This window comes from Antechinus flavipes, chromosome 5 (genome assembly GCF_016432865.1).
Source record: "Antechinus flavipes isolate AdamAnt ecotype Samford, QLD, Australia chromosome 5, AdamAnt_v2, whole genome shotgun sequence".
NCBI classification, from domain to species: Eukaryota; Metazoa; Chordata; class Mammalia; order Dasyuromorphia; family Dasyuridae; genus Antechinus; species Antechinus flavipes.
In genome coordinates, this window is record NC_067402.1 from 229,460,703 (window position 1) to 229,486,186 (window position 25,484).

The 25,484-nt window shown below is 52.8% G+C and overlaps 1 protein-coding gene and 1 long non-coding RNA gene across 8 annotated transcripts in view; one reads left to right on the forward strand and one right to left on the reverse strand.

Moving 5' to 3' along the window:
- Positions 1 to 25,484, forward strand: part of KMT2D (lysine methyltransferase 2D) — a 35,031-nt gene that overhangs the window by 6,292 nt on the left and 3,255 nt on the right. The window contains exons 7-49 of one of the 6 annotated variants that reach the window (XM_051961534.1): positions 39 to 204; positions 306 to 420; positions 539 to 705; positions 949 to 1,094; positions 1,301 to 1,438; positions 1,752 to 2,803; positions 3,138 to 3,251; positions 3,592 to 3,702; positions 4,636 to 4,740; positions 5,272 to 5,453; positions 5,674 to 5,838; positions 5,967 to 6,076; positions 6,164 to 6,211; positions 6,876 to 7,097; positions 7,304 to 7,426; positions 7,537 to 7,641; positions 7,830 to 7,954; positions 8,060 to 8,207; positions 8,367 to 8,447; positions 9,106 to 9,216; positions 10,151 to 10,291; positions 10,403 to 10,487; positions 10,737 to 10,978; positions 11,073 to 11,146; positions 11,323 to 11,373; positions 11,610 to 13,430; positions 13,557 to 13,733; positions 13,842 to 13,978; positions 14,405 to 16,329; positions 17,129 to 17,252; positions 17,381 to 17,468; positions 17,662 to 17,728; positions 17,861 to 18,093; positions 18,214 to 21,078; positions 21,309 to 21,449; positions 21,605 to 21,772; positions 21,920 to 22,079; positions 22,624 to 22,699; positions 22,847 to 23,022; positions 23,310 to 23,440; positions 23,578 to 23,713; positions 23,803 to 23,930; positions 24,078 to 25,191. In XM_051961534.1, the coding sequence (XP_051817494.1) occupies positions 39 to 204; positions 306 to 420; positions 539 to 705; positions 949 to 1,094; positions 1,301 to 1,438; positions 1,752 to 2,803; positions 3,138 to 3,251; positions 3,592 to 3,702; positions 4,636 to 4,740; positions 5,272 to 5,453; positions 5,674 to 5,838; positions 5,967 to 6,076; positions 6,164 to 6,211; positions 6,876 to 7,097; positions 7,304 to 7,426; positions 7,537 to 7,641; positions 7,830 to 7,954; positions 8,060 to 8,207; positions 8,367 to 8,447; positions 9,106 to 9,216; positions 10,151 to 10,291; positions 10,403 to 10,487; positions 10,737 to 10,978; positions 11,073 to 11,146; positions 11,323 to 11,373; positions 11,610 to 13,430; positions 13,557 to 13,733; positions 13,842 to 13,978; positions 14,405 to 16,329; positions 17,129 to 17,252; positions 17,381 to 17,468; positions 17,662 to 17,728; positions 17,861 to 18,093; positions 18,214 to 21,078; positions 21,309 to 21,449; positions 21,605 to 21,772; positions 21,920 to 22,079; positions 22,624 to 22,699; positions 22,847 to 23,022; positions 23,310 to 23,440; positions 23,578 to 23,713; positions 23,803 to 23,930; positions 24,078 to 25,191 (13,794 nt within the window). The remainder of the gene's footprint in view (positions 1 to 38; positions 205 to 305; positions 421 to 538; positions 706 to 948; positions 1,095 to 1,300; positions 1,439 to 1,751; positions 2,804 to 3,137; positions 3,252 to 3,591; positions 3,703 to 4,635; positions 4,741 to 5,271; positions 5,454 to 5,673; positions 5,839 to 5,966; positions 6,077 to 6,163; positions 6,212 to 6,875; positions 7,098 to 7,303; positions 7,427 to 7,536; positions 7,642 to 7,829; positions 7,955 to 8,059; positions 8,208 to 8,366; positions 8,448 to 9,105; positions 9,217 to 10,150; positions 10,292 to 10,402; positions 10,488 to 10,736; positions 10,979 to 11,072; positions 11,147 to 11,322; positions 11,374 to 11,609; positions 13,431 to 13,556; positions 13,734 to 13,841; positions 13,979 to 14,404; positions 16,330 to 17,128; positions 17,253 to 17,380; positions 17,469 to 17,661; positions 17,729 to 17,860; positions 18,094 to 18,213; positions 21,079 to 21,308; positions 21,450 to 21,604; positions 21,773 to 21,919; positions 22,080 to 22,623; positions 22,700 to 22,846; positions 23,023 to 23,309; positions 23,441 to 23,577; positions 23,714 to 23,802; positions 23,931 to 24,077; positions 25,192 to 25,484) is intronic. The other 5 variants (XM_051961536.1, XM_051961538.1, XM_051961537.1 and 2 more) reach the window with 5 other exon arrangements.
- Positions 3,818 to 5,339, reverse strand: LOC127538055 (uncharacterized). 2 transcript variants are annotated; one of them, XR_007947667.1, is made up of 3 exons: positions 5,241 to 5,339; positions 4,801 to 4,875; positions 3,818 to 4,015 (listed from the first exon to the last, which is right to left on the reverse strand). It is a non-coding gene; the product is annotated as an uncharacterized LOC127538055 (long non-coding RNA). The 2 variants fall into 2 exon arrangements; XR_007947666.1 differs by having other exon boundaries at positions 5,176 to 5,270.

The following is a 25,484-nucleotide window of genomic DNA, read 5'->3' on the forward strand; positions in this document are numbered from 1 at the left end:
ACTTTTGACTTTGTTGATTTACTTTTCTTCCACACTAGAGGATGCCCATTGTGTAGTATGTGATGGGCTGGGTGAACTTCGAGACCTTCTCTTCTGTACCAGCTGTGGGCAGCACTATCACGGGGCCTGTCTGGACACTGCTCTAACTGCACGAAAACGTGCCGGTTGGCAATGCCCGGATTGCAAAGTGTGCCAAACCTGCAGGTGGGTCTGGGTTAGGAAGAGGTTGGAGGATGGGGAGGAAGGCAGAGAAAGCTGAGAAGGGGACTGGGGAAGGATCTTGTACTGTGCCCTTTATCCTACAGGCAGCCTGGGGAGGATTCTATGATGCTAGTCTGTGAGGCGTGTGATAAGGGCTACCACACCTTCTGCCTGAAGCCAGCTATTCAGAGTCTACCCCCTGATTCATGGAAGTGCAAGGTGGGTATCCCTGAGGCTCTTCTTGGCCTCTGACCCAGAAGGGATTCTTTAGCTTGGGCACACTCTCTCATGTCTCCTCTCTGACCTGATGCCCAAGATACTCTCTGTCTACCTACAGACGTGCCGGGTGTGCCGAGCCTGTGGGGCATGCCCAGCAGAGCTGGATCCCAACTGCCAGTGGTATGAGAATTACTCGTTGTGTGAGCGGTGCCAGCGGCAGCAGAACACCCAGGGTGGAAGGATGGGAAGCTCTGATACTGAACAGAGTCTCCCTGTCTGCAACAAGTAAGCGGAGGAGAGGGTCTTTTGGTGATTGGGGGAAGGGGAGTGCCGGTATTAGCAGGAACTCCCCAGATAAAATGGGATTTGGGAAGCTTATTTACAGTGCACTCTGGAGTAGAGCGGGCCATTCATAGCCATGGACTATGTTCACAAGAAACTTTGATGCCCATATGGAGTTGGCAGTTAGGCAAGAAAAGCTGGGGCCTACAGAACATGATAGTGCCTACTTCTCTCTTCTTTGTGCAGATATCCTCAATCAGAGCTTGGCATCACCTCTCTTGGTACCCCTGATGATTTTGATAGTGCATGCCAGGAACAGTTGGAGGGGGAGAAGGAAGCCTGCAGGAAGTCTGAGGAACCAGGGCCATTGCATTGTGAAGCCAAACCACTAGGTGAGTGGGCTCCTCCACATAAACAGAGTTTGATCCTTAAAGCTTTACTAGTGTTAATAGCTGCCAGCTCCACCAAGACTTTGGGGCACTGGTTTGACTTGACTCCCTTTGACTCGGAGTAGGTCTTGATTGCCCCTGCCTTGTGCTTTCTGTAGTGTATAGCTGAAGCTGTAGCCAGATAGGAATTTGGCCTCTTATGTCTACAGGGCAAGCAGGGACCCAAGATGAGTCGCTACCTGAGGTCCTCTCCCCACCTGAGGTTGCCCCCCTTGATGAAGAGATGCCACTGGAGCCCCTGTTACTACCTGAGGAGCCACTCCTGTCACCTCAGCTACCACCAACAGGTAAGGAACTGGGAAAGCATCCTTCTTCCGGGATACAATATGTCCCCCAGGGAGACTGTGAAATGAGTAGAGGATGGAAAATCAGGAAGCCTGGGTTTAAATTCTGCCACTTGATAGTCCCTGGTTTTGTGACCTTAGGTGAGCAAGCCTTTGGATTTCTCTTTGCCTAAGTCTCATTGTCTGTTAATATGAGGCCTATAATAGTTTGTTAGCTACCATACAGGCTTGTACAAACCTCAAAGCAGTGTGAATTTTGTCCCTAGGTACAGAATACTGTACCTCTAAAATCTTGCTTTTTTCCCCCCCTTTCCAGATCCTCCTCCTCCTCCACTCTCTCCTGCCACTGCTGTAGCCCCACCATCCTTGTCTCCCTTGGGGGAGCAAGAGGAGCTCCCTGATGCCAAAGGGGACAGTGAGCCAGGAACCCCACCAGAGGTCCCTATCCTAGACACACCCATCAGCCCCCCTCCAGAAGCCAGCTGCTTTGAACCAGAACCCATAGCTCCTATAGACTTGACCCCTTCTCCAGCCTCCCCCGAAGAACTGGGAGAACTGAATTCTCCCATCCCTCTAGAGCCCCCTCCTCCACAGTGTTCCCCTCTACCATTAGCCCCTTCTCCCTTGGGCTTCATGGAGAAGGCACCAAAAGTCCTAGATGAGACTGAGTCTCAGGAGATGGAGACAGAGCCAGAGTGCCCAGCTTTGGAGCCTAGTGGGATCAGCCCCCCAGCCTGTCCCACAGGAGACCTCTCCTGTCCTGCCCCTAGCCCTGCCCCAAGCCCTGCCCCGGCCTTGGATGTCTTTTCTAATCTGGTTGAGGACACAATCTGTCTTGATGAGACAGAGGCTACTGGTCCAGTGCCAGAGGCTGGACAGACCTCTGGCAGTTCAGGCAGTGATCCTAAAGGCTCCCCCTTGCTCCTTGATCCTGAGGAGCTGGCCCCTGTGACCCCTATGGAGGTCTATGGTTCTGATGGTAAGCAGGCTGGGCAGAGCTCACCTTGTGAAGATCCTGAGGAGCCAGTTGCCCCACCAGTGCATACCCCTCCTACTCTCATCAAGTCTGACATTGTCAATGAGATCTCCAACCTGAGCCAAGGTGATGCCAGTGCCAGCTTCCCAGGCTCCGAGCCTCTGCTGGGCTCCCCAGACCCTGAGGGGGGTGGATCACTCTCCATGGAGCTAGGTGTGTCCACTGACGTCAGCCCTGCACGGGATGAGGGCTCCTTTCGGCTCTGTACTGATTCACTGCCTGAGACTGATGACTCCTTACTTTGTGATTCTGGAGCAACTGGAGCTGGTGGCAAGGCTGAGGGTGATAAGGGGAGACGGCGAAGCTCCCCCGCCCGTTCCCGTATCAAACAGGTGAGAGAAGTAGGGTCAGAGCAGCCACTTTCCTTCCTGGGGCTGCCCGCCTACAATTTAGTGCCACTCTTGGGTGGAATTAGCCTCTCAGGAGATGCCAAACCTGGGAGAGTTTAGAAGGAAGTTGGTCACTACCTTTTTCTTCCCAGAGTGGGCTTTTTGGAATTGATTCTACTCTTTCTCCTGGTTGGGCTACCAGGAACTTAGCTGGTCCTCTCTCCTCCCACTTAAAGCAATGCTCTAATGACCTTTCCCTGCCAAACTCTTGGGTTCAGGGTACAAGCCCCTGACCTCTCCTGAACTACCCGTGTTGCCCATTCCTTTTCTTGCCCAGGGCCGTAGCAGTAGCTTCCCAGGAAGACGTCGACCTCGGGGGGGTGCCCATGGAGGAAGGGGGAGAGGACGTGCCCGGCTGAAGTCGACCACTTCCTCTGTGGAGACTCTGGTAGTAAGGAGCGGTCTCTTTCTGGCCGTCCCCTGACTATATCCTTCTTAGATTCCATACCTTCCATGTAGCCATTTCTTTTTTCCAGACTTAGACTACTTGCCTCCTATCATTTCATCCTTCCTTTCCCCTTAGAATACTTGGTTTTTAAGAGCGCCAACCCTACTGGCCTCTGAACAGAGTCCTCTGTTGCTCAGGGTGGAGAGGCAGAGCCCTCTCCGTCCTAGCTTCTGTCCCTTCTGCAGTGGCCCAAACTTCACTTCCTATCACCCTAGGGAGGAGGAAGATTGGTTGGGGTGGGGTTAGTTGTGGCTCACCCTCCTTACCTCCCTTGGCCTCTTAGGTCGCGGACATTGATAGTTCTCCCAGCAAGGAGGAAGAAGAGGAAGATGATGATACCATGCAGAATACTGTGGTTCTCTTTTCCAACACTGACAAATTTGTCTTGATGCAGGTACTGTCTTTTGTCTGGTCCCATTGTCAGCAGTGGTACATGGTATCAGAGAAGCATTTGGAGGTTGGTGGGAAGAGTATTAAGGGAAGATCCAAGGCCTATCCCAGGGAGGCATTCTAGGCTAGGTGGAAACAGAAGATGGGCCACTTGAGTCACAGCCTCAAGTGTTAGTTTGAGCCTGAATTGTGATTTTTAAAAATTACATTTAAGAGCACATTCTAGTTTTCCAAGTCTTCTATATGAGATCCCTTGCTGTTTGATAGCAGTTCTGAATATTCTCACCAGTTAAGCCAAATGGAGACGGTGGGATCCCCTGGAGAAGTAAGAAGGAGAACCAGGGATTAGCCGGGAAGAAGATTGAATTGATGATAGAGGTTACTAGTAAATGAGAACAGATTCCCGCAAATCTGTATAAAGGATAGACTGTTAAAAGTGGGGAAAAGGCCCCAAGGGTAGGTAAGGTTAGTTATAGATGAGGAAATTGATTTTGAACCCTTGCTTTGCTTCTGTACTTTCTTTTTCTAGACTTTAGTTTCTTCTAAATTAAGGGAGTTAACACAAAGGATGAGGTCATTATCTTTTTCAGAATCATACTTTTTAAATGTGTAGAACCAGATAGCATAGGATTGCAAAGGAAACAGGTTATGTGGAATTACAACTATGTCAGTGTTAAAAAATCAAGTTCATGAATCCTAGATTAAGAATCCTTTATTCTAGATGATCTCGAAGTTCTTTAGGTCCTGGTAAGGTACAGAGGTCAAGTAATTTGCTCAAGATCATGGTATCCCAGTTATAGATACTTACACCATTATTTCTCAGCATGGCATTTCAGGAGGAACACCTAGTTCTTCTGTGGGAGTATGGAATGGGATGGGATGAAAGGAACTGGTAAGTGGCTACAGGTTCCACTCATCTGTCTGGGTTTTCTTCCAGGATATGTGTGTAGTGTGTGGTAGCTTTGGTCGAGGGGCAGAGGGACACCTCTTGGCCTGCTCTCAGTGTTCACAGTGCTACCATCCTTACTGTGTCAACAGCAAGGTGAGTCCAGGGCCCAGAGCAGAGGGAACAGGGGGTAGGAATTGGGAGATGGAGGCTCACCTAACTTGTCTCATTTTAGGGGTATTGTTGAGTTTGAAGATCATTAATCCTCAAGGTTTAACAGGGCAGGGACTTCTGAAAAATTGGAAGAAAGAGGGAAGTAAATATGGGAAGAGCAGGACTCAGGGGAGGGGAGAAACATTAGGTAGTTTTAAGTTTATAGTTTTTAACCAACAGGAGACTTTGGTTCTAATTAAAGTTTTCAAAATCATTCAAGTCATACAAGCATTTCTTAATTTCCTACTTGTCCTAGATAAGATCAGGACTTATTTTAAGGGTCTTTAAATCAGCTGTACCCTTCCATGGAGATTCACCTTCCAGGGTGATTCTCCCCCTAAAGATCATCAACCAGTACATGAAGAGACATTCATTCACCGGTCTAGAAGGGTGGCCTCATGGACTAGGCTTTGTTGTGGTTGGGCCCAAGCTCAGCCAAGTACCTTGCTGAGAAGGCCGTTTCCAATCCTCTAGATTACTAAAGTGATGCTACTGAAGGGCTGGAGATGTGTGGAATGCATCGTGTGTGAGGTGTGTGGCCAGGCCTCTGACCCATCTCGCCTTTTGCTCTGTGATGACTGTGACATCAGCTACCACACCTACTGTCTGGATCCCCCTCTGCTCACAGTGCCCAAGGGTGGCTGGAAGTGCAAATGGTACTGGGGAGAGGCGTCTGTGTTTTGGGAGCAGTGGGAAGGGGTAGGGGTGGGAATCAGGGCCTGGGGATTAGTATGACTCAGAGAGGTCACCCCTTGGGTAGTTTCAGGGTGGTGAGGGTCAGTGTGCCTGAATGAAGACCAAGTTTAGTGCCCAGGGTTTGGCAGAGGGATGCCCAGATTGGACAAGCTGGTGCTAAGAATCCATTTCCTCTGCCAGGTGTGTGAGTTGCATGCAGTGTGGGGCTGTTTCACCGGGCTTCCACTGTGAGTGGCAGAACAGTTACACCCACTGTGGGCCCTGTGCCAGCCTGGTGACCTGCCCAGCATGTCGTGCTCCTTATGTAGAAGAAGATTTGTTAATCCAGTGCCGTCATTGTGAGCGGTGAGAGGACTTCTTCCTCCTTCTCCCCTGGATGACTCCCCTGCCCATTCCTTGAGTTTGCTCCTCCCCTCAGCTCCACCCTCAGTCTTGGTTCATGTGTCTGTCTGTCTCTCCTCCCCTAATGCCAGGTGGATGCATGCTGGTTGTGAGAGCTTATTCACTGAGGAAGAGGTAGAACAAGCAGCAGATGAAGGCTTTGATTGTGCCTCTTGTCAGCCCTATGTGGTGAAGCCTGTGGGTGAGTTAGCAGGAACTGTGGGGCAAGGGGCTTGGGGCCTACTTGGAGAACAGACCCCTCATTGTGTCTTTGTTCTTCCCCATCCAGTGCCCATTGCGCCACCAGAGCTCGTGCCTGTGAAGGTGAAGGAGCCAGGTAAAGTGTGAATCATAGAATGTTAGATATAAGGGACCTTAGAGGTCATCTGGGCCAACTCCCTCATCTTACAGGAGGCCAAGGCCTACAGAGGTGAAGGTAGTTGTCCCAGATTGCTTAGTTAGTGGCGGGGGTGGGACCATAGCCCTGATCCCCTGATTGCTAGTTTAATGCTTTTTGCCATTTTACTATCCCTATTGATAATCTCACTAGAGAACACAATTCAGGTAGGTGACTTAGAACACCTATCCTAAGCACCCTATTGGGTACTGTTGTTTGTCATCCTGGGGGATTCATTGGTGGCATTCAGTGAGTAGGGGATTTTAAGCCCCTGGGTCATGGAGAACAAGGTAAATTCGCCCAGGGTAAATTATTTAATCAAATCCAAAGTTTGCTCCAGTGCCAGAGAAATTCTTTTTTGAATTTCCCCTTGAGAGCCAAGTCTCTGTTGGGTGCTTGGGAAAAGATGGAACTATTCTTTCCTTGAGAATGTGCCAGTCCTGGGGACTTCAGCTTTGTCTGCTTCTCTCTCCATCCCTTCTTTCATCTGTTTGTGGCTCTGCCCTCCTGAGCTGGGCTAGTTGCTGTTGGCTTATTTGAGAAACATAATTCTTAATTTAGTCCCTTTATCCAGGTATCACCATCTCCTTCCCCTCCTTTACAGAGCCCCAGTACTTCCGCTTTGAGGGAGTGTGGCTGACAGAGACTGGCATGGCTGTACTTCGAAATCTGTCCATGTCCCCCCTCCACAAGCGGCGTCAGAGGCGTGGGCGGCTTGGCCTCCTAGGTGAGGGTGGGCTAGAAGGGCCGGAGCCCTCAGACCCCGGTGGCCCCGACGACAAGAAAGATGGGGACCTGGAAGCTGAGGAGTTGCTCAAGAGTGAAGGTTTGGCTGAGGATCTGAATTTGGGCTAGAAGTGAAATAGTTGAATGTGGATCTGTCTCAGGATCACACTGGAGCCACTTGCCTTGTCTGGATGTCTCAGGGGAGACTCCTGGCTCTGTTCTAGGACTGAGGGTTTGAGAGAAATGAGTTTTTTGGGGATGCTGTGCCACCCACATACCTGACCTCATCTTCTAACTTGCTGACAGGAGTTGGTGTGGAGCACATGGAGTGTGAAATCAAGCTGGAGGCCCCTGCCAGTCCTGATGGGGAGCCTGGCAAGGAAGAAACTGATGAGGGCAAAAAGCGCAAGCGAAAACCTTACAGGCCTGGTAGGTCCTTGTGGAATGGGGATGGATGTGGAGGTGAGGGAAGAGGGGAATGGGAGAGTAGCTGCCAGCCCTCCCAGCAGCTCCTCATCCTGCTCATGATCTCTTTTCAGGCATTGGGGGCTTCATGGTTCGACAGCGCAAATCTCATGCCCGTCTGAAGAAAGGACCCGCTGTGTTGGTGGAAGTGTTGAGTGGGGAGGGCCAGCCTGATGAGGGTGAGATGGATTGGGACACTAGGATCAGTAGAAACAATAGGGTAGGCGGAGGGGGGGGGGGGGCAGTATAAGCAGGCAGGAGATTCGTGAGGCAGAGAGCAGATTGTGAATTGGGTGGGATAGAAGGGAAAGAGAAGGGGACAGCTTCCTGGTGGGGAAAGGTTTTAGCTGTGGCTCTTCTCTTCCAGTTGTGACAGTTGACCCACCTACAGAGGGTGCAGTGGAGCAGAGTACAGCAGAAGGTGATGAGAAGAAGAAGCGTCGGGGTCGGAAAAAGAGCAAACTGGAGGACATGTTTCCTGCTTATCTGCAGGTGGGGACTAGAACAGGAAGGTTGTGAAGGGAACATTGGATGAGGGGCTAGCAGAGAACAATAACTTTTTGTTCTTTGCTTCCTTTCCTTTCTCCTACCACTTAGGAAGCCTTCTTTGGGAAGGCACTGTTGGACCTTAGCCGAAAGGCATTGCTGGTGGCTGGGGATGGACGACCAGGCTTTGTGCCAGGCACTCTCAGGGGTAAGGGGGACCCAGGCCCTGATAGAAAAGAGTCTTCTGCCTCACAGAAAGGTCAGTGGATCTGGAAAGGAGAATGTTGGTCTTTATAGCAGTTGGGCAAACACTGTAGGATGGAGTGCAGTGGGCTTGGGCATTTTAACTATGGCATTGGCTACCCAGAAGAGACACTAGAAGGGTATCTCTAATGAGAATGCTGACTGCTTCTCATAGGGGATGATGGACCAGACATTGCAGATGAAGAGTCCAGAGGCCCTGAGGGCAGTTCAGAGACTCCAGGTGAGAAACATTGGGGTGAGCAATCAATTTTTTTTCTTTTTTAATATCACTGTCAATACCCACTATCCTGTTCCACTTAGTAAAACAAATCAACATATGAACCATCTTAATCCACATAATTTCTGTTTCATCATCAGGCCTCTGAATTCACCATTAGTCATTGCATTGACAAGAGTTCTAAAACTTTTATTGTCTTCCTTTATGTTACTGTGTCATTGTGTAAATTAAATTATTCTCTACTTCAAACTCACCTCCATATCCATCCCTGCCCCACAGGGATCTACCAGTCCTGTAAGGTTTTCGCCTGTGCTTTTTGCCCTTATCAGTCCATTTATGCCTCCATGGAGCCCTCTTATCCTACTGATGCTCACCATAGAATCCCAAAATGGAGTCTGAAAAAAACTAAGCCAAGCATATGCCCGAAGAGGTTAAAGGCAGAGAAAGGGCCCAAATGGAAGAAAAATATTTATAACAGCACTTTTTATAGGGGAAAGGAAGTAGATATCCATTGATTTAAAAATGTTCTTACAAGAAGTTTCCAGCTTAGTCTATTACATTCTTGTATCACTGCTTGTTTAGTCATGAATGGCTTTATCAGTATGGAAGGGAGTTAGGGACTACAAAGTTGTCCCAAAATCCTGTAACCCTAACCCAGTAATTTTTGCTCCCACAGGCCCTGAAGAGGGAGGCATCAAGACATCTCCTGTACCCAGTGACTCAGAGAAACCAGGAACCCCAGGCGAGGGAATGCTCAGCTCTGACTTGGACAAGATCCCCACAGAAGGTTGGTTCTCTAGTAAAGTCTTCCTTCAGGGTTTGGGGTTCCTCACTGAGATGTTTAAAAAGGAAGGAGAATTCTTTATCTATGTAAAGTGTAGCACATAGGGGAAGGATATGAGAGTGCATTTGTCCTTATTGAGCATCTAGTTGGTGAAGAATGCTTCAAAGGAAAAGGTGCTAAGGCAAGTTGGGATTGACATCTGGATGAAATAAAGATCAGTTCTTCAAAAATTTGGCTTTGCTTTTCTTGTTTGGCCGTCTCAGGCTAGGTTATCAGGCTAGTATGTAAGAGTCCTTTAAATGGACGGCCACAGTGCAACAGGACATTTGAGTGGCCCGGAAGTAATTTTCTGTGGCTAGGGGACTACCCCTTAGGTGGGTACCCCTCGCCATATCAAGATAGCTTCATAACGGGAGACAGCTCTCTCACTGGTTGGCTGTGTGTGCATGACCTCACAGACTCTTTTTAAGCCCGCTGCGGGCAGCAAGTCACTCTCTTTATCCTGGGGTAGCCAAACCAAGTGGATGGCTAGCCAAGAGAGGTAAGGAACTTGATAGTGAACATGTGGGTCTTCAGACTAGGTGTTTACTAGGGATTTAACAAGTCAGGGCATTATGTGAGCAGGTACAATAAAGGCTTTCAGTTTGCACGTGGCTGGCTGTTTTTGAGTGCGCTGTCGGTTATTAAAACTACAATTCAAGAAATCGTGGCCAGAGGCCTCTGAAGGCTTCAGAGGAGGCGAGTTGGTAGAATTAGTTGAAACTGCAAAGCTCAGTGGCCAGAGGTACCCTGAAGCCCTAGGAAATAGGAGAGACTGATAATAGTTCCATTTTCCTGGGTTCTCTTCCTCTGCCAAGCTTCATGTTGGGTCTTGCTGCTTTCTTGCTGGTCCCATTCGTTAGCCATGTTCACTAGCCCTCTCCTCTTCCCCATACAGAGCTGCCCAAGATGGAATCAAAGGACCTTCAACAGCTATTCAAGGATGTCCTAGGCTCAGAGCGGGAGCAGCAGATTGGCTGTGGGACTCCTAACTTGGATGGGAGTCACACCCCAATGCAGCAGAGGCCCTTCCTACAAGGTGGGATAGTCGGGACCCAGTTGAGAATTGGAGGTGGAGCCACAGATTGGGAAGCCCATTGGATGCTGCTTTGTGCTGGCAGTGCCTGTGACCCCTATCTATCTCCTGCAGGTGGGCTTCCTTTGGGCAATCTCCCTACCAGCAGCCCAATGGACTCCTACCCAGGCCTTTGCCAGTCTCCTTTCCTTGATAATAGGTAGGTATCTATACTTTTCACTGTTGTTCTCCCTGGAGTCCCTTTTCTCTCCCTTTCTCCCCATTACTTATACAGACATAGGTTTGATTTTTTTAGTTGATAGCCTGGCCACTACGTTCCCTTCTATTAACTCCTAAATCCCTGCTCATTTCGTCTCCCTCCACGGTTGATAACTTGTCATGGGGGTGGGAGAAAGGGCCTGGGCTTGGAATCATTGGCCCGCTGTGACCTTCTGCCCCTGCGCCCCAGGGAGCGCGGGGGCTTCTTCAGCCCAGAGCCTGGTGAGCCTGACAGCCCCTGGACGGGCTCAGGGGGCACCACACCCTCCACACCCACCACCCCAACCACGGAGGGTGAAGGCGATGGGCTCTCCTACAACCAGCGGAGCCTCCAGCGCTGGGAAAAGGATGAGGAGCTGGGCCAGCTGTCTACAATCTCGCCTGTGCTCTACGCCAATATTAATTTTCCCAACCTCAAGCAGGATTATCCAGGTACATGCTGGGGTAAAAAGGGAAGCTGAGGTCTGGTATGGGACAGTGACACTTCTGGCCCATCTCCTTTGACTTCTGATCCTTTGGCCTGCAGACTGGGCCAGTCGCTGCAAACAGATCATGAAGCTGTGGAGAAAAGTCCCAGCCACTGACAAAGCCCCCTACCTGGTGAGGATGAGGAAAGGGAGGGAGGCTGGGGCCCCAGGGGAAAGAAGGGAGTTCACTTGGAGCTGGGGTTTTCTCCATCCTACCTCCACTCCATTCACCCAGGGAATAGGCTTCGGGTCAGGGTGGGCTTAAGGATCAGAGCACATGATTAAGCTCTGGCCCTGATTATCCCTCAGCAAAAGGCCAAAGATAACCGGGCGGCTCACCGCATCAACAAGGTGCAGAAGGTGAGTGGGAGCCTGGAACATGGGGAATTGTGGGAGAAGCCTGGGGCTTGCTGGGAGCCTTAGGATTTGGATTGGGGGAGGGGGATATTTTCCATGGCAGAACATATTTTTGACAGAGTAGTGGGATCCCTAGAGCAAATGGATACTCCCGAGGCCTTGCAGTCTATGACTCCCAGATCCATCCCATCACCTCCATCCCCCAATTTCATCTATGCTCTCTCCTTATACCACTACAGCAGGCGGAAAGTCAGATCAGTAAGCAGACCAAGGTGGGCGACATAGCCCGCAAAACCGATCGGCCCACCCTGCATCTACGCATTCCCCCTCAGCCAGGGATGCTGGGCAGTCCCCCTCCAGCTTCTGCTCCGACTGTCTTCATTGGCAGTCCCCCTACCCCAGCTGGCTTGTCTACCTCCTCGGATGGGTTCCTGAAGCCACCAGCGGGCACAGTGCCTGGCCCTGACTCACCTGGTGATCTCTTCCTCAAGCTCCCACCCCAGGTGCCCGCCCAAGTGCCTTTGCAGGACCCTTTTGGACTGGCCCCCAACTATACTCTGGAGTCTCGCTTCCCCACAGCACCACCAGCCTACCCCCCCTATCCTGGGTCAGCAGTGCCCCCTGCAAAGCCTCAGATGCTGGGTGCTCCTCCTCGGCCTGGGGCTGGCCAGCCTGGAGAGTTCCAATCCACCCCACCTGGCACCCCAAGGCACCAGCCTTCCACACCTGATCCTTTTCTCAAACCCCGCTGCCCTTCACTAGACAACTTGGCAATTCAAGAGAGTCCAGGGGTGGGTGGAGCCAAGGCATCTGAGCAACTGATGTCCCCTCCACCCTTTGGAGAGCCTCGGAAGACTCTAGAAGTAAAGAAGGAGGAGCTAGGAGCAGCCTCTCCTGGTTATGGCCCCCCCAGCCTTGGTTTTGGAGACTCACCTTCCTCTGGGCCCCACTTAGGCAGCCTGGAGCTAAAGGCACCAGATGTCTTCAAAGCCCCCCTGACCCCTCGGGCATCTCAGGTAGAGCCTCAGAGCCCAGGCATAGGTTTGAGACCCCAGGATCCTCTCTCTGGCCATGCTGTGGCCCCCTCACCCCCTAGCCATGCAGACCTATATCGTCCGACTCCTCCTGGTTCTTATCCTGAGACCTATTCGCAGCCCCCACTGACACCCCGGCCTCAGCCTCCACCTCCTGAGAGTTGCTGTCCCCTGCCGCCTCGCTCCTTGCCTTCTGATCCCTTCACTCGAGTACCTGCGAGCCCCCAGTCTCAGTCTAGCTCTCAGTCGCCCCTAACACCCCGTCCGTTGTCCACCGAAGCCTTCTGCCAGTCGCCAGTCACCCCTTGCTTCCAGTCACCTGACCCCTACTCTCGCCCACCCTCACGGCCCCAGTCCCGGGACCCTTTTGCCCCACTACATAAGCCTCCTCGGTCCCAGCCCCCTGAAGTTGCCTTCAAGGCTGGGCCCCTGGCCCATACTCCACTAGGAGTAGGGGGCTTTCCGGTAGCTCTGCCCTCTGGGCAACCTAATGAGCATCACACTAAGAGTTCTGGTGGGCAGCCTCCATCTTTCGTTCGCTCTCCTGGGGCAAATGTGTTTGTGGGCAATCCTTCTGCCATGCGCTTCACTTTCCCCCAGGCAGTGGGTGAGCCACCCTTGAAGCCCCCTGCCTCTCAGCCCAGTCACCCTCCACCCCATGGGATCAACAGCCATTATGGGCCAGGACCCACTGTGGGCAAGCCCCAAAGCACAAACTACACAACAGCCACAGGCAGTTTCCACCCAGGAGGCAGCCCCCTGGGGCCAGGCACTGGGCCACCAGGTGAGGGCTATGGTCTGTCTCCGATGCGCCCACCATCGGTTTTACCACAACCAGCACCAGATGGTCCTCTCGCTTACCTGCCCCATGGTGCTTCACAGCGGGGGAGCATCACTTCCCCAATTGATAAGCGAGAAGATCCAGTGTCTGGGATAGCCACCTCCCTGGTGGGTCCTGAGCTACAAGGTCCCCAGGACCCCAGCATGGCCAATCTGAGCCAGACAGAGTTGGAGAAGCAGCGGCAGGTGAGAGTCTGCAGGGATGGGTCTGCCTTTGTGTCGGAAGGGCCAACTTTTTGCATCTTGCCAGCCCTCGTTTTGAAAAAAAGTACCTGACTTTTCTTTCCCTGTCTTCTCTTTATCCCTACTTAGCGTCAGCGTTTGAGAGAGCTATTGATCCGACAGCAGATTCAACGTAATACCCTTCGGCAAGAGAAGGAAACAGCAGCAGCCACGAGTGCTGTAGGGCCAGGAACCTGGGGCGCTGAGTCCAGCAACCCTGCTTTTGAGCAACTGAATCGAGGCCCCACCTCCTACCCTGGGACACAGGTAGGTGGGGGACAGGAGACCAAGCTTCAGACTGGAGAGGTGGGGGTGACATGGCGGGAGTGGAGCATTAGCCTTCTCATTCTGCTTACACACCTTTTTTCCTTCCAGGACAAAAGTGGCCTTACAGGATTGCCCCCTAACAAACTGAGTGGCTCAGTGCTGGGACCTAGCCCCTTCCCTGCAGAGGACAGACTCTCTCGGCCCCCACCACCTCCTACCCCTTCTTCTATTGACATGAATGGCCGGTGAGTTATCGGGGGCAAGGAATACAGTGAATACAAGCTGGGAGTTTTGAGTTTTAACTTCTGATCCCCACCTACTAGAAAGAGCACCAGAGTTAAAATCAGGAGAGTCCTGGGTTCAGATACTATGTTAAGAAGATACATATTACTTGTCTTATGCCTGACAAGTTTTTTAATCTGAATCTCAGCTCCTAATTTAAAGGAGGGATAAAAATACCTATATAGCCTGTCTTACAAAGCTATGAAAATAGGTTCAAGATGTGTAGAACGTTTTGTAAACCTCTGTGTATTCAGAGTTTCTGGTTATTGTGGATACCCAGGCTAGCTTGCTTTGTTCCCCTGCTTCCTCCTCTCATCCTCTGTTCAGGTTCTCTCCTGGCTTTTTCCTGCCTTACCCTTTCTCTATGATTCTGTTGTGTACAATTGCAGGCAACTGGTTGGGGGCACCCAAGCCTTCTTTCCACGTGGGCCTTTCCCTGGACCTCTGCCTCAACAGCAGCAGCAACTGTGGCAGCAGCAACAGCAGCAGGCCACTGTGGCTTCCATGCGGCTTTCCATGCCTACAAGGTTCCCTCAACCACCTGGACCTGAACTTGGCCGGACAATCTTAGGCCCTCCTTTGAGTGGGCTTTCCAACCGGCTACCCGGACCAGGGGAGCCACTTCCTGGTCCAGCAGGTCCTGCTCAATTCATTGAGCTTCGTCACAACGTGCAGAAGGGTCCAGGGCCTGGCAGTGCCCCTTACCATCTTCAGGGCCCTCCTCAGAGACCCCGATTCTTCCCAGTGGCTGAGGACTCCCACCGTCTGGCTCCAGAGAGCCTTCGGCCCCTGGCGGTACCCGCCCTGCCCCCACAGAAGCCCTCAGTTCCTCCACCACCTGAGCTGAGTAACAGTCTCCACTCCCTTCCCCATGCCAAGGGTCCCAACCTTCCTACTGGCTTGGAGCTGGTTGGTCGATCTCCTTCTAGCACAGAGACAGCACGTCCACCCCTGGTCCTAGAATCTGCAAAACTGCCCTGTGAGGACCCTGAGCTGGACGATGACTTTGATGCCCATAAAGCACTTGAAGATGATGAGGAGCTGGCCCACCTGGGGATCGGGGTGGATGTGGCCAAGGGTGATGATGAGCTTGGCACCCTGGGAAACTTGGAGACCAATGACCCCCATCTGGATGACTTGCTAAATGGGGATGAATTTGATCTCTTGGCCTACACAGACCCTGAGTTGGACACTGGTGACAAGAAGGACATATTTAATGAACACTTGCGACTAGTAGAATCTGCTAATGAGAAGGCTGAACGCGAGGCACTTCTGCGGGGCACAGAACCTGGCTTATCTGGCCTTGAGGAGCGCCCAGCCCCTACCGCTGATGGCCCTGATTCCCATCTCATGCCTGGGGCCAGTGAAGTCAAGCCTAAATTAGAGGAGGGTGGACATCAGGCCTCTCCTTGCCAGTTTACTGTGGCCACCCCCAAGGTGGACCCAGGGCCTCCTGGCACCCTGGGACTGGGGCTAAAGCCTGGACAGAACTTTTTGGGGCCACGGGATAACAGGCTGAGCATGGGTCCCTTCCCTAACAATGTGCATACAGCTGAGAAGAGTCCCTTTGGAAGCACAGCAGGTCCCCCAGCCCAGCTACTGACCCCAAACCCATTGGGTGGCCCAGGAGGGGCATCCTTGCTGGAGAAATTTGACCTAGAGAGTGGGGCCCTGACCCTGCCTGGTGGGCCTCCACCATCTGGAGATGAGCTAGACAAGATGGAGAGTTCCTTGGTAGCCAGTGAACTGCCTTTGCTCATTGAGGACCTTCTGGAACATGAGAAGAAAGAACTCCAAAAAAAACAACAGCTCTCTGCTCAGCTCCAGCAGCCACCTCCGCCGCCGCCCCCACCGCCACCACCCCCACCGCCCCCGCCACCGCCCCCGCCACCACCACCGCCACCACCACAGCAGCAGCAGCAGCAGCAGCAGCAGCACCCCTTGCTGGCCACCTCTGCCACTGCCCAGTCCATGCCTCTGCCCCAAGAAGGTCCATCCCCTGGCCTGGCTGTTACCCCACAACAGCTTGCACTAGGGCTTGGGGCCCGGCAGCCCAGCTTAGTGTCCACCCAGGCAATGATGAGCACTCAGCAACCATCTCATGCCCTGCAACAGCGCCTGGTCCCTCCCATGGCCATGGTGCCCAACCAAGGGCATATGCTCAGTGGAGGGCAGGCGAGCTTGGTGCCTCAGCAGAATCCACAGCCAGTGCTGGCTCAGAAACCTATGGGGGCAGTACCACCATCGATGTGCATGAAGCCTCAGCAGCTGGCAATGCAGCAGCAGCTGGCCAACAGCTTCTTCCCTGACACAGGTACCTGTTCTTGTGGGAAGGGGGTGGGGGAGCAGGGATCTAGAATTCTCATTGTTGTCATCTTAAATCAACTGAAAAGTGACATTCTGAGTGCTTGTCTCTGCCTTTGAGAATTTTCAGCCCTATAGTTGGAGAGCCAGGTTAGTTACCTTAAGAGATGACTCAAAGTACGAGGGAACAAATGTAAAATACTACTTGTGTGACTCAGCCAATGGGACCAGTGTTCAGAAGGGAGGGAGGGAGGGAGGAGACCTGGAAGACAGAAGCACTTATGAAAGGCTTCACAAGTGTTGGGACTTGAGCTGGGCTTGAGGTATCAGGAATGATGTCAAAGAAGAAAGATAAGTTTTCAGGGAGCAATTAGTAGATCAGTTTGACCAGATTGGAAAGTTTGGGCAGAGGAATAGCAGAGAAATGATAGTAGAAAAAGTAGAGTTGAATCCAGTTAGCGGAGAAATTTGAATACCAACTTAAATCATCTGAATTCTTTTTCTATAGACAGCAGGCAAATTCTGGAGGTTTTTGTTGACATAAGCAAAAACATATTAGCCATGTTGCTTTTGGCCTCTGATTTCTTTGCTATACAGAGAAAAATGAAGAGAGCACTGGGCCTGGGTGTGGGTGGGATCTACCAGGTATCTAGAGTAGATCATGGCATTTGGAACAAATCATTGTTTCTAGGCAATAATTTCTTAGCTATTTGGGGACAAGGAAGTCAAGAGACTAGACAGACACTGGGTGGCAGGCATGAGATGGGGAAGGGGTAACTAATCCTAACATTCTGGTATTCTTTTCAAAGACTTGGACAAGTTTGCTGCGGAAGATATCATTGATCCCATTGCCAAGGCTAAGATGGTGGCCCTAAAGGGTATCAAGAAAGTGATGGCACAAGGCAGCATTGGGGTGGCACCAGGCATGAACAGGTGAGTAGTCTGTTGAAATCTGGAAGAGGCCATGTCATTTGTCCTTCCCTCTCCTGACTACCTTTCCTCTGTGCCACCCATTCTACTTCTCTTCCACCTTTTACTATCTTTTCTCTGGCTGGTTCTAGGCAACAGGTGTCCCTCTTGGCCCAGCGGCTCTCAGGAACTCCTGGCAACACTGACCTACAGAATCATGTGGCAGCTGGGAGCGGGCAGGTGAGTGAGCAGATGCAGTTGTGGATAGGGGCATGTATAAACAGAATTAATGTGCAGAGAGAATGTGTCTTGGTACCCATATTATTTCTCCTATTATATTAGCCTCATGTAAAAGCTAGGTAAAGAGGGTTTGCTCAAAAGAACTTGGAGGGGAAGAGAGAGCAGTGACACATAGCATCTTTTCCACTTATAGGAACGGAGCAACAGTGACCCTTCCCAGCCTCGGCCTAATCCACCCACTTTTGCCCATGGTGTGATCAGTGAGTATGACATAATCTGAAGAAAATAGGGTAGATGGGGCTGGGGGGGGGGGGGAGGGGGCAGCACTGTGCCCCATTGGGACCTGTGACCAACAAACCCCTTGACCACTTCTCTTCTCCCTGCTGGCCCAGATGAAGCTGACCAGCGGCAGTATGAGGAATGGCTATTTCACACCCAGCAACTGCTACAGATGCAGCTCAAAGTGCTAGAGGAGCAGATTGGAGTACACCGGAAGTCCCGAAAGGCCCTGTGCGCCAAACAGCGCACCGCTAAAAAGGCTGGCCGAGAATTCCCAGAGGCTGATGCGGAGAAGCTCAAGTTGGTCACTGAGCAGCAGAGCAAAATCCAGAAGCAGCTAGACCAGGTAGTGACCCCGGCAAAGAAAGGTTATGAAGGTGGAGGTACGGTCTGAGGTTGAGGCCTCCACCCACTCATGACATCTTCACTCCTCTTGTCTCCCCACCCTTCCCATGATGATACTTAGGTTCGGAAACAGCAGAAGGAGCACACAAACCTCATGGCAGAGTATCGGAATAAGCAGCAGCAGCAGCAGCAGCAGCAGCAGCAACAGCAACAGCAGCAGCAGCAGCATTCTGCAGTGCTGGCCTTGAGCCCCTCTCAGAGCCCTAGGCTACTGGCTAAGCTCCCTGGCCAGCTGCTCCCAGGCCATGGGTTGCAGCCTCCACAGGGGCCCCTGGGTGGCCAGGCAGGCAGCCTTCGCCTGCCCCCTGGAGGGGTTACACTTACCGGCCAGCCCAGTAGCCCCTTCCTCAATCCAGCCCTGGGCCAGCAGCAGCAACAGCAGCAGCAACACCAAGCTGGGGCAGGGACTCTAGCAGGCCCCTCAGCTGGCTTCTTCCCTGGGAATCTTGCTCTCCGAGGCCTAGGTGCTGATGCAAGGCTCTTACAGGAGCGGCAACTCCAGCTGCAACAGCAGAGAATGCAGCTGTCTCAGAAGTTACAACAGCAGCAACAGCAACAGCACCTTTTGGGACAGGTAGCTCTACAGCAGCAGCAGCAGCAGCAGCAGCAGCAGCAGCAGCAGCAAGGCCTGGGACCAAAACCCCAGGGACTCCTGCCTCCTGGCAGTCATCAGGGCCTTTTGGTCCAGCAGCTGTCCCCCCAGCCAACCCCAGGGCCCCAAGGCATGCTGGGCCCTGCCCAGGTAGCAGTACTGCAACAACAGCAGCAGCAGGTACACCCTGGGGGGCTGGGTCCCCAAGGTCCCCATAGACAAGTACTCCTTGCCCAACCCCGAATGCTGGGGTCTCCTCAACTGGCCCAGCAAGCACAAGGCCTAATGGCCCACCGACTTGTTATGGCCCAGCAACAACAACAGCAGCAGCAGCAGCAGCAGCAGCAACAACAGCAGCAGCAGCAGCAACAGCAGCAGCAGCAGCAGCAGCAGCAGCAGCAGCAACAAACCCTGGCTGGTCTCTCCCATCTCCAACAAGGATTGATGCCTCCTAGTGGGCAACCCAAGTTAGGCACCCAGTCTATGGGAACACAGCAGCAGCAGCAGCAGCTGGGGCTCCTGAACCAGAGTCGAACTTTATTGCCTCCCCAGCAGCAACAACAGCAACAATTGCTGCCATCTCCATCCAGCTCTCTTACCCAGCAGCAGCAGCAGCAGCAGCAGCAGCAGCAGCAGCAGCAGGTGGCCCTGGGTCCTGGCTTGCCTGCCAAACCCCTCCAGCACTTTCCCAGCCATGGAGCCTTAGGCCCAACCCTTTTGCTGAGCAAGGGGTTGCCCTCAGGCCTACCAGGCAAGGAGCAAGCTGGGGCAGAGACAGTGCTAGTACCTGAGGGCACTGAAGCCCCCTCAGTGCACCTAGGAGGACCGTTGGCATTGGGTGCCCCAACAGAAACCCTGCCCCCAGAGCCAGTGGAGGTGAAGCCCTCTATCCCTGGGGACTCTCACCTCCTCCTCTCCCAACCCCAGCCTCATACTCAGCTTCAGCCCCAGCCTCAGCTCCAGCCCCAGCCCCAGCCCCAGCCCCAGCCCCAGCCCCAGCCCCAGCTCCAGCCCCAACCCCAGCCTCAGCTCCAGCCCCAGCCCCAGCCTCAGCCCCAGCCCCAGCCCCCTCAGATGAACTCCCTGCAGTTACAGGCACCTCTGAGACTCCCAGGGCAGCAACAGCAGCAGCAACAGCAAGTCAGCTTACTCCATCCAGCAGGCATTACAAGTCATGGGCAAATGACTGGTGGGCAACCCCCAGAAGTTACTTCCATGTCCCACCTGCTGAGTCAGCCCCTTAGTTCTGTAGGGGAGCGGGCGTCTGGGCTGGATCGACCCTTGAAAGGGAGCCCAAGGCCACAGCCTCCCAAGCCAAGCCCTCTACCCCACCCTGGGCAGGGCCTATCTGGGCATTCAGGAATGCCCACAGTGGGGCAGCTTCGGGCCCAGCTTCAGGGTGTCCTGGCTAAGAACCCACAGCTTCGGCACCTGAGCCCTCAACAGCAACAGCAGCTGCAGGCCCTTCTCATGCAGAGGCAACTGCAGCAAGGCCAGGTGCTAAGACAAACAGTGCCCTATCTGGAACCTGGGACCCAGTCTTCTTCCTTGCAAGGCCTCCTAGGTCGGCAGCCCCAACCTGGGGGCTTCCTAGGAGCTCAATCAGGGTCTCTCCAGGAGCTAGGGGCAGTGCCCCGACCTCAGGGCCCTTCCCGACTCTCCACCTCACAAGGAGCCATATCTTCAGGATCAACCCTTGGCTTTGCACAGCCCCCTCCTTTGCCATCCAGCCCTCAAGAGCCAAAGAGACCTTCCCCCCAATTGCTGCCCCCTAGCCCTCAGCTTTCTGCTGAGGTTCAGCTCACTCCTACCCAGATCGAGAACCCAAAGCCCCAAGAATCCTCCTTGGAGTTATCTTCAGGGGACATTCCACCCCCCTCATCCGCTGCCTCTCAGCTTCCAGATACTTTCTTTGCCAAGGGACCGGGACCTTGGGAAACCCCGGACAACCTGGCTGAGGCCCATAAGACTGAGCAGAACAACATGGGACATGGAGAGGTGCAGCAGGTGAATGGGCAGGAAATGCCAGAGCCACCCTGCCTCATGATTAAGCAGGAGCCTCGAGAGGAGCCTTGTGCCATGGGGGCCCAGTTGATAAAACGGGAGACTAATGGGGAATCTATGGGCACACCAGGCACCAGCAACCACCTCTTACTGGCAAGCAGCCGCTCAGAGGCTGGGCACCTGCTCTTGCAGAAGCTGCTTCGGGCAAAGAATGTACAGCTTGGCACAGGGCATGGACCCGAGGGGCTCCGAGCAGAGATCAATGGGCACATTGACAGCAAGCTGGCTGGTTTGGAGCAAAAGCTTCAGGGCACTCCAGTTAGCAAGGAGGTGAGTATCTTGACTATAGAATGGCCTTTGCTTGGTCTGGAAATCATGTGTCTTCTAAGTGATGTGTCTAACCTCTGCCTACTCTGCCTCCATTACATTCCTTTAAACCCATTTACTGTATGCATGTATACTGTAAACCCTTTACTAAAAGAAAAACTGAAAATGAGATGTCCCAAAAGGTTGGAGAGGAGGTGGGTGGGCATCCCTTACAGTAGACATGTCTGTCACAGGATGCTGCAGCCAAGAAACCACTGACCCCCAAACCTAAGAGGGTACAGAAGGCAGGTGACAGGATAGCAAGCTCCCGAAAGAAGCTCCGGAAGGAAGATGGGGTGAAAGCCAATGAGGCCCTGTTGAAACAACTAAAGCAGGTGACCTTCCCCCCCCCCCCCCGGGGAATCTCAGCTCTGTGGCCCAAAGGGCAGATGGGAAGAGCTGGGGGGAAGCCCCTTGGGATCTCCTCTGCAGTTGGAAAGTCTTGGATTCTGTAGTGTACTCATGGCTTTTTTTCTGTCCTTCCACTCAGGAACTGTCCTTGCTGCCACTTTCAGAACCCAACATCACCAACAACTTCAGCCTTTTTGCCCCCTTTGGCAGTGGCTGCCTCATCAATGGACGGAACCAGCTGAGGGGGGCATTTGGGAGTGGGGCACTACCCACTGGCCCTGACTACTATTCCCAGCTTCTTACAAAGGTCTGGAAGAGGTGGCACCATGCTGAGATGGGAGGATTCAAAGAAATTCTTAGCCCAGCACAGGGTAGGGTCATCAAGACAACTTGTTCACCATCATACTTGCTGTTCTTTTTTTTTTTTTTTTTTTTTTTTTTTTTGCCTTCCTAGAATAACCTGAGTAACCCACCTACGCCACCTTCCTCACTGCCACCTACCCCACCCCCATCAGTACAGCAGAAATTGGTGAATGGGGTCACTCCTTCTGAAGACCTAGGGGAGCAACAAAAAGATGCAGCCCCTGCCCGAGAATCTGATGGGGGAGCAAGGGGTAAGCAGGGGATGGGGAGATGAGGAAAAGGGGAGGAGCCCCTCACCAACCTCCTTCCTGCTCTCTTCTATGGCAGTAGTCTTTACTTTTGAAAAGGACCAGCTTGGTGGTCTGGAGGGTGTAAAAGCCGCTAGCACCTAAGAGTATAGGAGACTTTGTCTTTAAGTTAAAAAAAAAATCATCTCTTCTCCATCTTCTATACAGAGAGTCATTACTTATAATAAAAGCATGAGGTTTTTTTCTGTTTCCTTTACCATCTCTTGTTTGTGGGAAAGGGGGCCTGAATTGGAGAAAGAGGTTCTGAAAATTTAGGTTTTTGAAGTATGTGGAGGTGGGGACAGAGTTAAGCTTCATCGCTTCAGGCCCCAGGCAGATCCCGTGGCATGGAGAAACTTAGAGCAGCAGAATCATGATTCCAAGAAAGCAGAGGCCTGAGATGCTGGGGTGGGGGTGGGGGGGGCCCTCTTCCAGGCAGCATTGTTGTCATGTCCCTTCTCTCTCTCTCTCTTTCTCTCTCCCTCCCTCTCTCCCTCTCTCCTCCCAGAAGCCCCTGAAGTGAAGAGTTTGGACCTGCTGGCAGCACTTCCCACACCTCCTCACAACCAGACTGAGGATGTCAGGTTGGAAATGAAATAAGGAGCAGGGTGGGATATTTGGCCACCTTGCTATTGGGAATTCAGTGGGGCTGTGCTATCCCCAGGCTTAAAGAGGCTGGGGAAGAGGGAGCACAAAATGGTACAAACATGTCTTGTATTCCTGATCTCTAGGATGGAGAGTGATGAGGAGAGTGACTCCCCTGACAGCATCGTTCCAGCTTCTTCACCTGAGAGTATTCTAGGGGAGGAGGCACCTAGATTTCCCCAACTGGTATCAGGCCAGCAGGAACAAGAGGATAGGGCCCTCTCCCCAGTCATTCCCATCATCCCCCGGGCCAGCATCCCAGGTACATGCCTGTCTGTGTTATGAGCTAGACAAAGTGGACCTCGTGGTAAAGCAGGAAAAGAGCTCCCTTATCTACTCAACCTCCTTTTTTAAACCTCCCGTTCTTATCTGCAAAATTGGGATGATAGTACTTAGTTATTTTGGGATTAAATGAAACAAAATGTTTTTTAAAGTCCCAAGTGAATATTAGCTGCTGCTCTGTTCTTATCATTAGGGATAAGGGATATCGTTGAGGGCGAGGCTCAGAGACCAACTGAGCCTTCAGGGTCTCACCCCTGCTGTGTTTAGTCTTCCCAGATGCCAAGCCCTATGGGACTCTGGAAGTAGAACCAACAGGAAAGCTTTCTGCCACCACCTGGGAAAAGGGCAAAGGGAGTGAGGTGTCCGTCATGCTGACTGTCTCTGCTGCAGCGGCCAAGGTGTGCCAAGGCAGGGGTGGGGACCTGGAGGCAGGGGACAGGGGAGAAGCCTTGGCCTCGGTGGTGGGACCCCACCTAAGGAGCTCAGGTGACATATTTCTCCCTCTTCCCTTTTCACCCCCACTCCTCAACATCAGAATCTGAATGGGGTCATGGTGGCTGTGGCAGAGCTGTTGAGCATGAAGATCCCCAGTTCCTACGAGGTGCTGTTCCCAGAGAGCCCTGCCCGCTCAGCGGGTGCTGAGCCCAAGAAGGGGGAAGTGGAAGGGCCTGGTGAGTATGGCAGAGATCTGGGTGGGGAGGCCAGGGAGAAGGGCTGCCTCTTGCAGGGGCAGTGGGTTCTACTTCACTTCTTCTTACAGGTGGTAAAGAAAAAAGCCTTGGGGGAAAGCCCACAGAGGGTGGCAGTGACTGGCTGAAACAGTTTGATGCAGTGCTGCCAGGCTACACCCTCAAGAGCCAGCTGGACATCTTGAGCCTTCTCAAGCAGGTGGGGCCACGGAATGGGCGAGGCAGTGCTGACAGGGCAGAGGACCTCAGCGGGGTGGATTCAGGGGTTTGGGAAGGAACAATGATACACACCAGTCTGATGTTCTGAGCATGGGCTGGTTCTGATGGTATGGGATTATCTCTGTAGGAAAGTCCTGTCCCAGAGCTGCCCACCCAGCACTGCTACATCCACAACGTCTCCAACCTGGATGTCCGTCAGCTCTCTGCCCCACCCCCTGAAGAGCCTTCCCCTCCCCCTTCACCCTCAGCTCCTTCCCCCACCAGCCCCCCAGCTGAACCCTCAGCCCCATCACCTCCACCCCTGGTTCCCTCACCCCCGATGCCTGAGGCGGCTCGCCCCAAGCCGAGAGCACGGCCCCCTGAAGAAGGTGAGGATTCTCGACCTCCCCGGCTAAAGAAATGGAAAGGGCTTCGCTGGAAACGGTTACGCCTACTGCTGACGATCCAGAAGGGCAGTGGGCGACGAGAGGGTGAACGGGAGGTAGCTGAATTCATGGAACAATTGGGCACAGCCCTCCGACCTGATAAAGTGCCCCGTGACCTTCGGCGCTGCTGCTTCTGCCATGAAGAGGGTGACGGTGCTACCGATGGGCCTGCCCGGCTCCTCAACCTGGATCTAGACCTGTGGGTTCATCTCAACTGTGCCCTGTGGTCCACAGAGGTCTATGAAACTCAGGGGGGAGCACTGATGAATGTCGAGGGGGCCCTGCACCGGGGGCTTCTGACCAAGTGTTCGCTGTGCCAGCGTACAGGAGCCACCAACAGCTGTAACAGACTGCGCTGTCCCAGTGTCTACCATTTTGCCTGTGCCATCCGGGCCAAGTGCATGTTCTTCAAGGATAAGACAATGCTATGCCCCCTGCACAAGCTGAAGGGGCCCTGTGAGCAGGAGCTGAGCTCTTTTGCTGTCTTTCGCCGTGTCTACATTGAGCGGGATGAGGTAAAGCAGATTGCCAGCATCATCCAACGCGGTGAGCGGCTCCACATGTTCCGGGTAGGGGGTCTGGTGTTCCATGCCATCGGGCAGCTTCTGCCCCACCAGATGGCCGACTTCCATAGTGCTACAGCCCTCTACCCTGTTGGCTATGAGGCCACTCGCATCTACTGGAGCTTACGCACCAACAACCGCCGATGCTGTTATCGCTGCTCCATCATTGAGAACAATGGGCGGCCTGAGTTCATCATCAAGGTCATGGAACAGGGCTTGGAGGACCTGGTCTTCACTGACGCATCCCCTCAGGGTGAGGCTCTTGGGGACTAAAGGATCATGTACTGGGTGGGTGCCTCATCTTGCCTATCCTCTCTTTGGTTGGAAGAATTACCTTCTAGCTCTAAACCACAGAGGTCTGTGATTTTTTTGTCTTCCTTTTCCATTGTCAAGCATTCAGATGGGGCAAGTTTTTTGTGGTTCAACCTTAATCTTCCCTGCTGCTTTTCCCTTCCTCATTTGAGGTGAAGAGAACTATTCCATGTCTCCATAGATTGAGTATAGATAGATAGCTTGTCTCAGCCTGATCCTAACACCCTTACTTAG